Source organism: Poecilia reticulata, linkage group LG3 (assembly GCF_000633615.1).
Source record: "Poecilia reticulata strain Guanapo linkage group LG3, Guppy_female_1.0+MT, whole genome shotgun sequence".
NCBI lineage: Eukaryota > Metazoa > Chordata > Actinopteri > Cyprinodontiformes > Poeciliidae > Poecilia > Poecilia reticulata.
In genome coordinates, this window is record NC_024333.1 from 14,027,649 (window position 1) to 14,041,711 (window position 14,063).

At 39.4% G+C, this 14,063-nt stretch overlaps 1 protein-coding gene across 1 annotated transcript in view; it reads left to right on the forward strand.

Annotated features, from left to right (window-relative positions):
* The window catches only part of vps35 (VPS35 retromer complex component), a 51,625-nt gene that overhangs the window by 31,045 nt on the left and 6,517 nt on the right, over positions 1-14,063 (forward strand). The window contains exons 7-16 of the mRNA XM_008405049.2: positions 2,548-2,631; positions 3,106-3,215; positions 3,956-4,052; positions 4,184-4,332; positions 4,429-4,636; positions 6,091-6,246; positions 6,490-6,612; positions 6,695-6,874; positions 6,997-7,236; positions 11,748-11,891. Coding sequence (XP_008403271.1) covers positions 2,548-2,631; positions 3,106-3,215; positions 3,956-4,052; positions 4,184-4,332; positions 4,429-4,636; positions 6,091-6,246; positions 6,490-6,612; positions 6,695-6,874; positions 6,997-7,236; positions 11,748-11,891 — 1,491 coding nt within the window. The remainder of the gene's footprint in view (positions 1-2,547; positions 2,632-3,105; positions 3,216-3,955; positions 4,053-4,183; positions 4,333-4,428; positions 4,637-6,090; positions 6,247-6,489; positions 6,613-6,694; positions 6,875-6,996; positions 7,237-11,747; positions 11,892-14,063) is intronic.

Sequence of the window (14,063 nt, forward strand, 5' to 3'; positions counted from 1 at the left end):
TTATTATCATTGTTTTTTTTTTTTAATTCAGTCCGGATTGAAAGCGTCTCTGTTGCTCTGAGTGTTTCACTGGCAGAGCACTTTTATTTCTAAAAGACAAGTTTATAGTGTGCATTTGGGAGAGCAGACCAATCACCGCTGGCGCCTCTGCGCGTTGCCTCCCGCGCTGCTGATTTTTTAAAGTTTACCTCAGCGCGGAACCCGCGCACCTTTCGCTCAAACTGGACTCAAGTTGACCTGTATGAATATTTATATCAAAACCTTGTGTGGAATTATTTTTCTTTGGAGAACTCTATATGAAGGTAAAAGTTTAAACCCACTGTGTTAGCTCTGGTTGCGCAGCTCTATGTGAACCACAGGAATAACTTGTAGTGGCGCTTTCAGAGATGCGTTGAGCGACCGGTGAGAATGATTTATCTTTGTGAACAAAGAATTATGTGGGGTGTTTACGTCTCAACACGCTGTCCAGTGTGTGGCTCTGTCTTCTCTGTAAAGTTTATGTCTGTTCCCGGTTGGCCGGAGCGTTAGTGGTTAAAGGACCAGTGCTAACCTCATCATGCAGATTCAGTCCGGTGAGGAGCTTTTGCGCTCATTTTGTGGTCACGCATCACGCTGGTTTTATTTATTTATTTTTAGTATTATTTTTCCAGTTACACAATGCATCAAACCATACCAAATGTTTTGTCTACTTAGTCAGGCAGAGTTCATGTGTGCAGCCGTGCACAGATCAGAAAAACTCGTCCCACAAACTTGAGCAACCAGAACATTTTCTGTGACGCTTATTAAAAACTCAACAGACACTAAATGGAAGAGTTACTAAAACCACGTTAGCAGCATTACATTAAATCTCCCGTTTGTTGTGCATCTCTGCACACAGTGCAGCAGATTTAGTTCATCATGCAGGGCCGGTCCAAAGCTGCATGAGGCCTTGAGCAGAATGTGACTTTGGGGCCCCTTTTGTTGCTAAAAACATCAGCACCTCTAACAGCTTCTGTGTTAGATTTAGTGAAATCTGGGAGAGGGGAACTAGTTTAATTGGCCAACCTAAAAACAGTCAGTTTACTAATTTGTATTTATGAACAAACAGAGCTCAAACTCAGCTTGTTGCTGTGGTAACAAAACAATCTAACTATGAATATTGTTCTTTGAACTTTTACAAAGTAAACTTGCCAGCTTCTTAAAATCTTACATTTAAATGTTAAACAATTTTAAATATTTTATCTATGCTGAAAGCATTAAATCAAATTTAACAGCATTGATCATCTCAATAAATAAATGTTACATTTATATAAATGTGGTCTGTGTTAAAATATTAGTAGTTACTGGGCCCTGAAGCCCTGATGGAGCTGCTGAATTAATTTGAATTAAACTGAAGTGCAGATAATTGAAATTAATTTCAATTGTATATTTTTGATTTGTTGTTTAAGACTAGCTGTGTGTTTAGATAGCATTTCACTGACAATGTTTTCCCGTAATATGTTACTATATGTTATACTGTTATATTTACAGTAATATTTTTACTTTTCCCATCTACTTAACATCTTTTAATACAAAAACACTATGGACCGCCATGGCGCCCCGACCACCAGGCTTAGCAACTTTTCTGGGGGAAACCTTGTATGTTTTGTGTATTTTCGGCTAACATTTTCTTAAACAGGTGAAGTGTTTCCCACTGAGGATTTGTAAGATGGGTGAACAAATGCATAGATCAGATTAGATGAGCTTTTTCTGTCAATCACAACACACTAAGGGCTGTGATTTAAATAACTGCTAAATACTTCTCTCTGAAGCATAATCTAAATAACATGGTAAATGGACTGAAATTAAATAGTTATTTTTTAATAATTTTGACCACTTGAGGGGCTGTAAAGTTGTTTTAAAATTCCTGTCTATATCAAACCTGAGGTAAGAGAAATTTGACGTTGTTATTTAAAGCTCAGATTTCCGAGCTTTTCTTCTTCCCTGGACGCAGGATTAGGATTACAATTGTCAGATCTCCCAGCTTTTATCCAGCCTGGAACGCATCATTTCATTTGCGAATCTCATGCAATAAGAAATCCTTAAGTTGAAAGTACAGTAAAGCTGATCCATGCGCTTGTGTTGACCGATCCGTCCGCAGCTGGTGATTCGTGCACACGTTTTTGGCGATTTCTATGCATAGTGTATTATGACTTGTGCAGTTTGAAACATGTAAATTATACATAAGTGACTGTTAAGGTACATATTTATGTTGTACACATTTATGAATTATGTTGTATGCGTTGAAATTCTATTTTACACATGTGGATCTTATTGTACTCTTTATGAATCTTTCTGAGATTGATTTAGCTCCATACAATACAATTCAATAGTTAATTACAATAAACATGATACATGCTTTACTGTGTTTGTTGTGCTGATTGCACATTATCCCTCAGAGGAACAAATTAAAGACTGTTCTTTTCTGTCCTCTGCTACCTATGCTATTCTCTAGTAGTGGGATATTCATGTACCCTTTATGCATAGTGACCATTGCAATAGAATTATTGCCTTTCCTATTGTCCACAGATTGTCCTTCCTGGAGTCCTGGAGCAGGTTGTGAACTGTAGAGACTCGTTGGCTCAGGAATACCTAATGGAGTGCATTATTCAGGTATATGGTGGAGATTTTCTTTCTTTCTGAGATTCTGCTTTTACCATTGGTAAAGGTCTTAGAAACATCTTGCATGATAGTAAGTATGAATATTATTACAGTCTTACACAATTACAGTCTGGGCTAATTAGTATTTTGCAAGGCATGCTATCTTTTACTGCAGTAAGCATGGTTGAACAGGAGACTTCTGCTGAGAGGCTTTTGACTATTTTTTTCACCGTGTGAACAAACATACACACACTGCATGCATAAATTAAAATACTTTCATAGCACTCGATAAAAAAATGGATTGTTTGTGTTGCTGATTCTGACTGGTTTGTTCCACATTTAGGTGTATTGGAACAGTAGCTGTTAAAATGTATTCTAATGGTAATGATGTCAAGCATGGATGAAAGTTGCGTACTGATTTTGTTAGCTCTGTCAATCAGCAGCCTGCTCTTCCTCAATGCGTCTTCAACTCTCTGGTCCTGTTAGGTTTTTCCCGATGAGTTTCATCTTCAGACCCTGAACCCTTTTCTGCGTTCCTGTGCTGAGTTGCATCAACATGTCAACGTAAAGAACATCATCATTGCACTTATTGACAGGTACACTTTCACTTAACTCGAAGTGGGAAAGCCAAAGGTTTTGCACTTTCTTCACCATAGATGAAAACATTTAGTTGTTTTTGTATTCCTAAGTCTTCCACAGTAACAAATGATCTTTTAATGCAAGCTAACTGACCACAGTTAGCTTGCAAGTAATTGCAGACATCTAAACATACCTTCTCTTCATGGTTTCTGTGTTTTTCATACTGTTATGCTATTGGAGTGGACATATACAAGTGCTGGCCATAAAATTAGAATAACATGAAAAGTTCTGGAAACCACTGCAGAAATATTCACAGTAACAGTGTGGAGTGGTTGAGCTGAAAAGCTGCAGTCCGGATGGATCTTTTACTTGCAGCATCTCAGTTTCCTCCTTCTCATTTTCCACAGTATGTGACTTTAAGTCAGTCAGTATTCTTTTCACAAAACCCAGATAGTGGAAATAAACTAATTGAGGGCATTTCTGCATAATACATGGCAACAAACGTCTGACCAATCACACAACATTTTGTGTACTGATCTCTGTCAAAATAGTTTGACTTGGTGTTGAGAAGTGGAGGTGGATTCCTCTCTTTGAACAAAGTGATGCAATTTTTATCATGCATTTGTCACTGAGAACACTGAATAAAGTATGTAGGAGCTTTTACTTCAATTGCTAAACATCTTTTTACAGAGTCATACACAGAACAATCTAAATTAGATTTTACATGCTGTATAATCTGTGCCGTTTCCTCTTTCAGACTTGCTCTATTCGCTCATAGAGAAGATGGTCCAGGTATTCCACCTGAAATCAAATTGTTTGACATTTTCTCTCAACAAGTGGCCACTGTTATTCAAGTAAGATACCTATATTCATACACACACAGCTGCAAAAATAGATGCATCTTGTGCATGACTAGAGCAAACAAGCTGAGTTTTAACAGTATGGTGTACACACTTAACATACTGCAGAATTATGTCTTCTTCAGTCACGTCAGGACATGCCATCAGAGGACATAGTGTCTTTACAAGTGTCTCTCATCAATTTGGCTATGAAGTGCTACCCTGACCGTGTTGACTATGTGGACAAAGTTCTGGAAAGCACGGTAGAAATATTTAACAAGCTCAACTTGGAACAGTAAGTTTGGCAAATTCAGAAAAGCATAAGTCTGAACTGATGTATGTGCAGTGCCAGTTTTTAGTTTGCTTATTTGAACCCTCTTTTATTCTGTAGCATAGCAACTAGTAGTGCTGTGTCCAAAGAACTTACCCGTCTTCTGAAGATCCCAGTGGATACCTACAACAATGTGCTGATGGTGCTCCAACTCAAGCACTTCCCACCTCTCTTTGAATACTTTGACTTTGAGTCCCGCAAGACCATGAGTTGTTACGTACTGAGCAACACGCTGGAGTCCAACACCATTATTGTTTCACAGGAACAGGTTTGTACAAATACTTCAGTTTCTGCACAGTCTTCTCTTTTTTCTATACTCACAATAAAAGCTTTCTTGTAGTAATATTTCATCCATTGACGTGTGTGATAAACATACATTTTATGCCTAAATACTCCTTTAATTCATCTTATAGGAAGCTAATCAGAATCAAGATCAGCTTTATTGACCAAGTTTGTGCACAGAAAGGATGACACTGATTTTTGTTTCACTTTGCTCTCAATGTACAGACATTTCAAGTATAAACATTTTTTTTCTGCGAAGAAAAAATGAGAAGAGCAGGAAAAAAAGAAAAGAGCTGTGAAATATTCTCATTGCTCATAAAAATGACAGAATGCCCAGCAGATAATGCATGTTGACTTTCTTCCAATTGTTTTTCTCAAATAGCACTGTGTAGTACAGACAGAAAGGTAAAAGTCTGAGCAGTCTGTGTCCTGACCCCTACATCTGCACAACTCCTAGTTGTAGGGATGGTCAGCCCTGATCCGCTCTGCAGTCTAATCATGTCCTCTTTTGTGGCTAAGCCAATCCACACAGTGATTGACCAACACAGAACAGACTTAATAATGGCCATGAAGATGACCAGCAACTCCTGTGGCAGGTTCTACTTCTTATGTTACTGCAGAGAAGGCAGGTTTTTTCTTACTGTGCTTTCTTCCAAACAAAGATATGTGAGGATTATCTCAGGTTCCAAGAAAAGGTGTATCCCAAGACTCTGAAGAGTAGCACAATACAGTGTTGCTTAGTATACTCAGAGGGATGTGAGGGGTTTCCCCTGCTAGTCAGTTGTCATTTGCACAGTCATAACAAGTTAAGCTCTAGGTGGACCAGCTACTCAACCTTGACTTCTATGCACGGACTTGTTTACAGGACCAGACAGGCGTGTCAGTGGGGTCTTATGCTAAGTTTAGTTTCACAGATTTTCACAGATGGGTCTACATGGTAGACATTTCTAAACAGAGAAGATCACTGAAGAGAGAACACATCTCTGAGTGACTCCAGTGCTGATAGTTTTTATTAATTAGAAGAGGCTGCCCAGCCTCATCTTCTGCTGCCTGCCACTTAGGAAGTGGGCACTGTAAGCTAAGCATACTATGTATACTATGAAGTTGTGTATATTGGAGGGGAGGCCGATCGCCGATTACCAATCTTTAAAAAGTCTGATCTGTCAATTCCAATTTTGACCGATAATTTTTTTTGTCTGAAATGTCACCAAATATTGCAAGAAAGTCAGAGTTGGCAACAGTGAAGTGACTATTGTTAAATGCAAATGAGTTATTAGCCATGATCTGGTCAGCTGGTCTATCAGTCAAACCTCTCAGAGCAGAGCAAAAGAGGACAGTGTCATTTTTCAAACCAACTGCTGAGTACAACAAATTCATACTGTATTATACATATTTTTAAATGATTGGATATTTCTAAATACTAATTCTTTGTATATGTAGGTGGACTCAATCTTAAGCTTGGTTTCCACACTGATACAAGACCAGCCAGACCAGCCAGCTGATGATCCTGACCCCGAGGATTTTGCCGAGGAACAGAGTCTTGTTGGCCGCTTCATTCATCTTTTCCACTCTGAAGATCCTGATCAGCAGTATCTTGTAGGTTCTTCCCTTAAAGTTTGTTGTAGGAGAATGGTAATTTCTAGTAATGTGTCGTTGTAGTGAGCTGCCTGTTATGGAAATACTTTCATACCAGAGGCCTGTTGCCAAATGCTGTTTTAAGAGCATAGTATTGTACTTTACAAAGGGTTTTGGTGTATTAGAGGGAGGTGTGTGGTGTTCACTGACAATGAAGATGACAGTGATGCATTTGCTGGCTGTAATGTTGTTTTGGGGTTTCAGATTCTTAATACCGCCCGGAAACATTTTGGTGCTGGAGGAAACCAGAGGATCCGCTACACCTTGCCTCCTCTGGTGTTCGCTGCCTATCAGCTGGCCTTTCGATACAAAGCCAACTCATCAGTGGTCAGCATAACTTTTATTTTCCACCATCCCACCTGATGCACTCTTGGTTGGTATTGAAATACTGAAATGTTTCCATTTTTAGGATGACAAGTGGGAAAAGAAGTGCCAGAAGATATTTTCCTTTGCCCACCAGACTATCAGTGCACTTATCAAGGCTGAGCTTTCTGAGTTGCCCCTGCGACTGTTCCTGCAGGGAGCGCTGGCTGCTGGTGAAATTGGCTTTGAGAATCATGAAACGGTGGCATATGAGTTCATGTCACAGGTAGAGTAAATGTTTGTCTCTTGTGCTAAAACAACAAGAGCTGGGTCAGACAGAAAATCATATTTGTGAGATTGACATGAATCAGGATGTTGTACTTCCTCCTAATGTTTCTATCTCTTTAGGCCTTTTCTTTGTATGAGGATGAGATTAGTGACTCCAAAGCCCAGCTGGCAGCCATCACTCTGATCATCGGCACCTTTGAACGAATGAGATGTTTCAGTGAGGAAAATCACGAGCCTTTGAGGACTCAATGTGCCCTGGCTGCTTCCAAACTCTTAAAGAAGCCAGACCAGTGCCGAGCCGTCAGCATATGCGCCCATCTCTTTTGGTCAGGTCGCAGCACTGACAAAAACGGCGAAGAGGTGTGTGTCTCATTTTATGCCTGCTAATTCCACAGAAAATATGTTGATACATGCAAATATATGCTAAATTGGTTTTAGGGTGGAAACATTTTAAATCTGTGCTCTCGAACTCCCTTCCTCAAGTGCCAGATTTCTGAGACTTTTAGATGTGTCCCTTGTTCTAAACCAGGGGTGTCAAACTCCAGTTCTCAAGGGCAGCTGACCTACAGTTATAGATGTGCCACAGCTACAAAACACTGGAATGAAATGGCTTAATTACCTCCTCCTTGTGTAGATCAGTTCTCCAGAGCCTTGACAATGACCTAATGATTCTATTCAGGTGGTGCAGCAGAGGCTCATCTAAAAGTTGCAGGGCAGCAGCTCCAGGACTGGAGTTTGACTCCTGTGTTCTAAACGCTTGAATTCAATGGTGAAACTGTCTCAGTAGCATGCAGTCGAGCTCCGCAGAGCGCTGCTAATGAGTTCATATTGAACCAGGTGTGCTGAAGCAGAGACATCTAAAAGTTGCAGGACTCTGGCCCTCAAATTACTTACCTCAAACAACCATAAACATGATTTGAATTGAAGTTTTGTTTTTTATTTTCTGATGCAAACAAATATCAGAAATGATGAACAGTTTATCTGGTGATGACTATAACAGTTTTTATTAAACTGAATGATGTAAATTGAAACATCATTCAGTTTCAAAAATTGAAACAGTGAAATCACTATTTCAATTTTTGAATTGAAACAGGGATTTTCAAGCAACTTAGAAGAGGTTCCTACCAGCTCTGAAAACAACACCGAGGAATGCATCAAGACAGACTGTTTTTATATGTGTGTGTGGTTTTCAGCCTGGTTCTGATCGACGGGGGCTGAATATTTACTTCAACAATGCAGCTTATCTCTACATTCCCTTTCAACACAGAAGACAATTAAAAAAGTCTGAATTCTAATCAGGAAAGTCTGAGATTTTGCAACCAAAACTGGGCCCATATTCTCAAAGATTCTCACATTTGTTTTGAAGAGTTCATATCTTAGCCTAAAAATTCTTTCTGAGCTCAAGAGTGATTCAGCCTGTTGCTAAGAGCAACTGAGCATGGAGTGGACAGAAATTCCTGAGAAGGTGTGGTTGACCCTGAAAACATGAAACAAGACTTAAAAAACAAGCAAATACGCTGCCAGTAGGCAATTAATAGACACTAACCAATCCTACAGTCTTGTTGGAATTAAGAAATGTGTCATATGATGTTGTACGTATGCAAAATTTAATTGCCAGCCAGCATCAACATTTTTGAATGCACCTTTTTATTTCCGTATTGGTCAGGACTTTTTGTCATGCTGGGCATTTTACGAGTTTGTCCAATTTGATAGTAATGTGGACCCTCAGCTGTCAGTCAGTTACCGTGGTTACTTGCTTGTAAAAAATGACCAACATAAAGTGGGAAAGAAAAGATTTGAAACCAAACAAGACAGGAGCAGAGCCTGCTGTTGGCAGAACTCTCCTTTTTATAGAATATTTCTTTTTGATGGTTTTCCCACCATCTTAAGGTCCCACATATTCGGGCGTACTGTGCGCACTCCATGAACCGCACAGACTCTGTGCGTACTGATCACCTAAAATTCTCTGGTGACAAATTCCTTTATTTCACACAATCCTAATGAGAACTAGTATGGAGCTATTTGGGCGCCTAACTCTGCTTCTTCTCCATCTGGGAAACCTCAACTCATCTGTCAGTGTGGGACAGAGAATGGCAGTCACATGTCAGAGAGCCGCTGCCCACAGCCAGCGCAGCAGCAGGAGGCTGCACTGGCTTTAACTGTAATCAGATGGGATCCGTACATAATACGCTTCATTTATAATGTTCCAAAGGCACAATTGTGGTCGATGTAATAATTTGTGCAGCAATCCAAAACAAGTATATACTCTATCATCAGTACCTGCTGTTCTAAAAAAAAAAAAAAAAAAGTCAGACTCAAATTATCGGACCACCTTTCTGCAGTGGCGGAGCTAGACTTTTAAAGTTGGGGGGGCCAGGACTACCTCTGGGGGGGCAAAATTTTAAATGTGTGTGTGCACATATATATAATTTAAAAAAAATAATCAAACTGAATATTTGGTTATTTTTTAAGCCCCTCTGTCATTTGACATGTTATAATTAACACCTTTGACTGTTGCACATGGAGACATGATGGACTTTAGCATAGAGTTCATCACAGAGGAAACTAAAATCAATYAAATAAAAGATCCTTTCTGAATATCATCCATGAGGACACTGAACTAAATGCATCTTTCTGACCGGGAGCTGACAGCATGTTGAAGAGTTATGGACACCTTGGTTAGGAAGCTCTGGTTGGACAGGTCATTTGACAGGTAACAATATTTCGGGTCGGACCAGAATTATTTGCCTGATGGTGGYTCGGGCTTCTAATGAGTTTATATTTAATGAGTTTGCAGCACACAGAGAAAACCTAAAGAGAATGTGATCTACTTATTGTAGTTTAAGTAGAGGAATAACAGCTGACTGTTAAGAGAGGAAAGAAATTAAAGTGCAGATCCGTTAGAAACAAGCGCAGAGCGCTGGGCGATAAATGCTCCAATTAATCACACATGAGATGACAAACGCCAAATATACAATATATAGTTACACTGCTTACGTTAATGGTGTTTTAAAAACAAAACCAGTAAAAACTGAACTGAGTTAATATGTCAGATTCCCTCCTCACCCTCGTCTTGATAAGAACAGAGAGCAGTTCGCTGGTTTCTGTCCAGACTGTGATCAGCTGACCACTTGGTGCGAGACAGTTTCAACTTTACGCACACAGAACATCGTGGAGCTCATTATTAATCATTATAAGAACAATATCAGTCAGAGGATCATCTCTGATCTGGTCGCTTTAACGGACCAGAGACTCTGGAGCGTCCCGCAGCTGATCCGCTTCTGCTGGTTTTTCTCCCGCTGAGGGATCAGGAACCGATCAGAGTTCTGCCGTCCTCTAATCACGTCATTTCGTGAAATGTTACTTGATTTCAAAAACGTTCTAGCAGAGAAATACTAAATGTTTTGTTTGATGACTACAAATTGGAAATAAAATGATTTTTTTCTTTGACGGGCAATGAAAAAACTCCAGCGCCACCTCTGCTCCAAACTACGAACATTGTCGGCCCCTCTTCGGTTTTTTCTCTTTTTTGCGGAGGATCAATAAATAACTTATTGGTGTTTTACCATCACCACCAGGTATGAAGTGCTTTAGGCTTTGAGTTTCACCACAGCGCAGCATAACTGAAACACCCAGGAGAAGAATATCAGCTTGTTGTTATGAGTATAAAGGAGGCTGGTATCRCGCCTGATAAAAATCTATTTATTTATGTCATTACATGGACTTATATAAAGTTTTGTACATTTTCTTTTGATATATTTATTATTGTTTTTCTTCTTTAGATATTAGGTTGGCTTAGAATGTTTCCAAATAATGTACAGGAATAACCTGGTGCTGTTACATGTCAATAATCTGGGGGGGCCACTAGGGGGGCCAATCAGATGACAAGGGGGGCACTGGCCCCCCTGGCCCCCCCTCTGGCTCCGCCACTGCCTTTCTGCTCTGCTGCTGATAAAGAAGTCTGAGATGATGTTCTGTTTTTTTGTTGTTTTAATTCTGCAAAATACACCATCTCAATATTTATGTGAATATAGCTAACAAACCCTGTTGCCTTTAAGCATTTTCGCTTCACTGCGACAAAGTCTGTTGACTTTTGTCATGTTGATGTTGACTTTAAAACAATATTAAATTGTGTAAGCTTGATGTTAACTGTTTCCACCAGGTAGTTTAATGTGCAACACCAAGAAACGTGTATGCAGTCATAAAAATGGATCTTTGTGCAGGCATGGCTGGCGGATGTTTACTTTGAGTCCATGTAGAGTTGGCACAGACCTCTGCGGACTGAAGTACAGCAGAGTATGTGGGGGCCTTTGGGCTCTAAGTCCTCCTCACTACTTTAAGAGCTCATGCTAGGCCTAAGTTGCTTTGTGAATAACTTTCATCTTACCAAGTTAAAATCCAAATTAAAATCTTAAAATTTCAGAAATGTTATGAATTTTGCTACTAGCCCCTAGTGACATCAATTTTGAAATCCTGGAATTCTAGAATCATAAGAATTCTTAGTGTTATGATTCTTTTAGAATATGAGTCAAATGTTGGTAAAAAAAAAAAATGATGGTAGGGGTGCACCGATAAACAAAGATTTAAAAATCTGTTTATTAGCTCTTCTGAGCTAATAAACTTACACAACTCTGAACAACCTCAGTTAGTGAACATTCTCCTGTACAAAATTCATAAAATAAAGTCTCTATCTCATTGTTTGTCACTTTAGTGGTTGCTTCTCTCTGTCAGCAGAATATTTGAGCAGTTTTTTCATGGGATGGTCACATGTAGTAAACATTTCAACCAATATACCAGGTAAAAATATTGCCTGTCATACTTGTGCTTTGGTCCCTATTCACTTGTGTTTCTGATTTTTTTTTTGTCTTTAGATACGTGATGGGAAACGGGTGATGGAATGTCTAAAGAAAGCCTTGAAGATTGCCAACCAGTGCATGGATTCATCATTGCAAGTCCAGCTTTTCATTGAAATCCTCAACAGATACATCTGCTTTTATGAGAGGGAAAATGACGCGGTAGGCTTTCTTCTATAAATTTCTTCTTTTTTTTTGTTGCCTTTTATGAAATATTTCTTGTTGGCTCTGCTGGGAGGACATGACAGTTTGTTTGCATTTTCTCTTACTGTCATTTTGCACTGACAAGTTTATTTATTTCCTGAATATCTGTTTAGTATTTATTTTTCTGTCATTTGTAATGCTGTGGTTTTTATTTTTGCAATAAATCATTCTTCCAATAAATGCAATGAAATAATTACATAATTATAGCTAAGTGAAAGTGGTGAATGAGATGGTTGTTTTTTTCTGTGGAACAGTTGGTCTAGGACTCTAAGTTGTCCTTTAAATGTTCAAGATGAATTATCTGTTTGTAATTTTTTTCCTGAAGTTTCTGTAACCTTTGTTCTTAGTTCAGATTTTTTTTTTCATGACTTCTTACTTCTAGCCTTTGCAGCTTCTCTACAAATATCTGTCCTTACTTGTCCATATTTGTCTCTTCCGTTGCATCTTGATTTTTGCATTCCCATTAATTTCAGCAGTTTGCTTTAAAACTTTGAGACAAAAATGATTTTCGACTTTGAAGCTCAATCTTGAATTGGTATTGGTTGAAGGTCTCTTGTTCTACATGTGAACCATGAGGAAGTGGGAAAAAACTACTATGGCTTTAGAAGGGACTCTGTGTAAATCTGGAGTTGAAGATTACACGGAGCTGCTACTGAACTGCTAAAAAATCTAGTTTAAAAGTAAAAATCCGTCTCCATAGCTGTGAAGAACTGAGGGTGCATTCACACCAGCCTTGGATTAGACACCTGAATCCGTTTGTCTAGAAAGTCTGATTCAGTTGAGAGGTAAGAAAGCAAATTTGAATCATAAAATAGTCTAAAAAAGCGAACACCGATCCGGCTAAAAACCTCTGTCTCAGTCTGGTTGAAGCGAACTCTGAAATGGTTGGAAGGCAATGAGAATGCAACTGTACTTGAGACCATTCCAAATTCAGGAAGTTGGCTACAGAGCAGGGCATTCTGGTCAATATATTACTCTCTGCTCTGCGGGTTAACGAAGATGATGTCGGTTGTCATGGTAACGGGGCTGCATGGCCACACAGAAAGCGAGGATAAGCAGAATATAAATGGTTTAAAGTTGTTTTACAACTGTTATCAGCTTATTTTCCCTTTGCTGTGGCGCTCTGCAGCTGCTGTAATTTTTAAACCTTTAACAAATGACAAAAATGGACTAATTTGCCTTGTTTGTTTGAACATAATCATCAAAAAGGATGACATATTTCATGTGTTATATACATAAAGTATATGAGTCATGGTTTGTTACATTTTGACAAACTAATAAAATTAACAGCGGCAATTATGGCTTAAATTAAAGTTGAGAAAATGACTGTAAGTATTCTCCCTTGATATAAATTGATAAACAGTTTGGTTTGGAGATGCGTCTGGCAGCTGAAGGAGGAACAGCTTATCCTGCTCTCTCCCGTCCTTACTGATAACTTTGCTTGTGAATTATTTTTAAAGTCACAATTTTTATGGTTTTATTCACATTATCGACATTMTAACTGGATTACTTCAAACCTAAAGACCAGGAGATTTTCTCACTTTTATTTTTACCTCAYTTTTCTTCACCTCCAAGTTGAACTAGGGCAAAATGCCCCCGTCCGACCCCAAGGACATTAGCAGTATTCTACAACAACTTCAGTCTATAGAAATGAAGATTCAACGGCTGGAGGTGAACTTTGAGATCAACGCTACCTGTGGATATGAAACAACTCTTCCTCAAATCAGCAGAGAGGTCGTACACCCCGCACCAAGCAGCTCACCCTGGATCGCTCAGGGAGCCAAGCCAAAACAAAAGTCTCACACTGCGGATCCCATGAGACGACTAACGGGGAGAACCCCTCACCTGGACGAATCAGCGTGGCTCTGAGCCGAAACCCACCTTCAACCTCAACACCTGCTCCGCCAAAGAAAAATAAACAAGCAGCTGGAACCAAAACGACTACACCGACCCCACTCCCAAGGACAAAGCGACCAGCCCAAGCCTCAAAACATCCTGACTCCGTGGGAATCCCTCTGAAAAACAGATTTTCTGCACTTCAGCACGAGCCTCTGAGTGAAAACCCACCTTCAAACATCAGCAATGAGGCTAAACCAACGCATCCACCGCACAAAGCTCCGAAGGACAAAG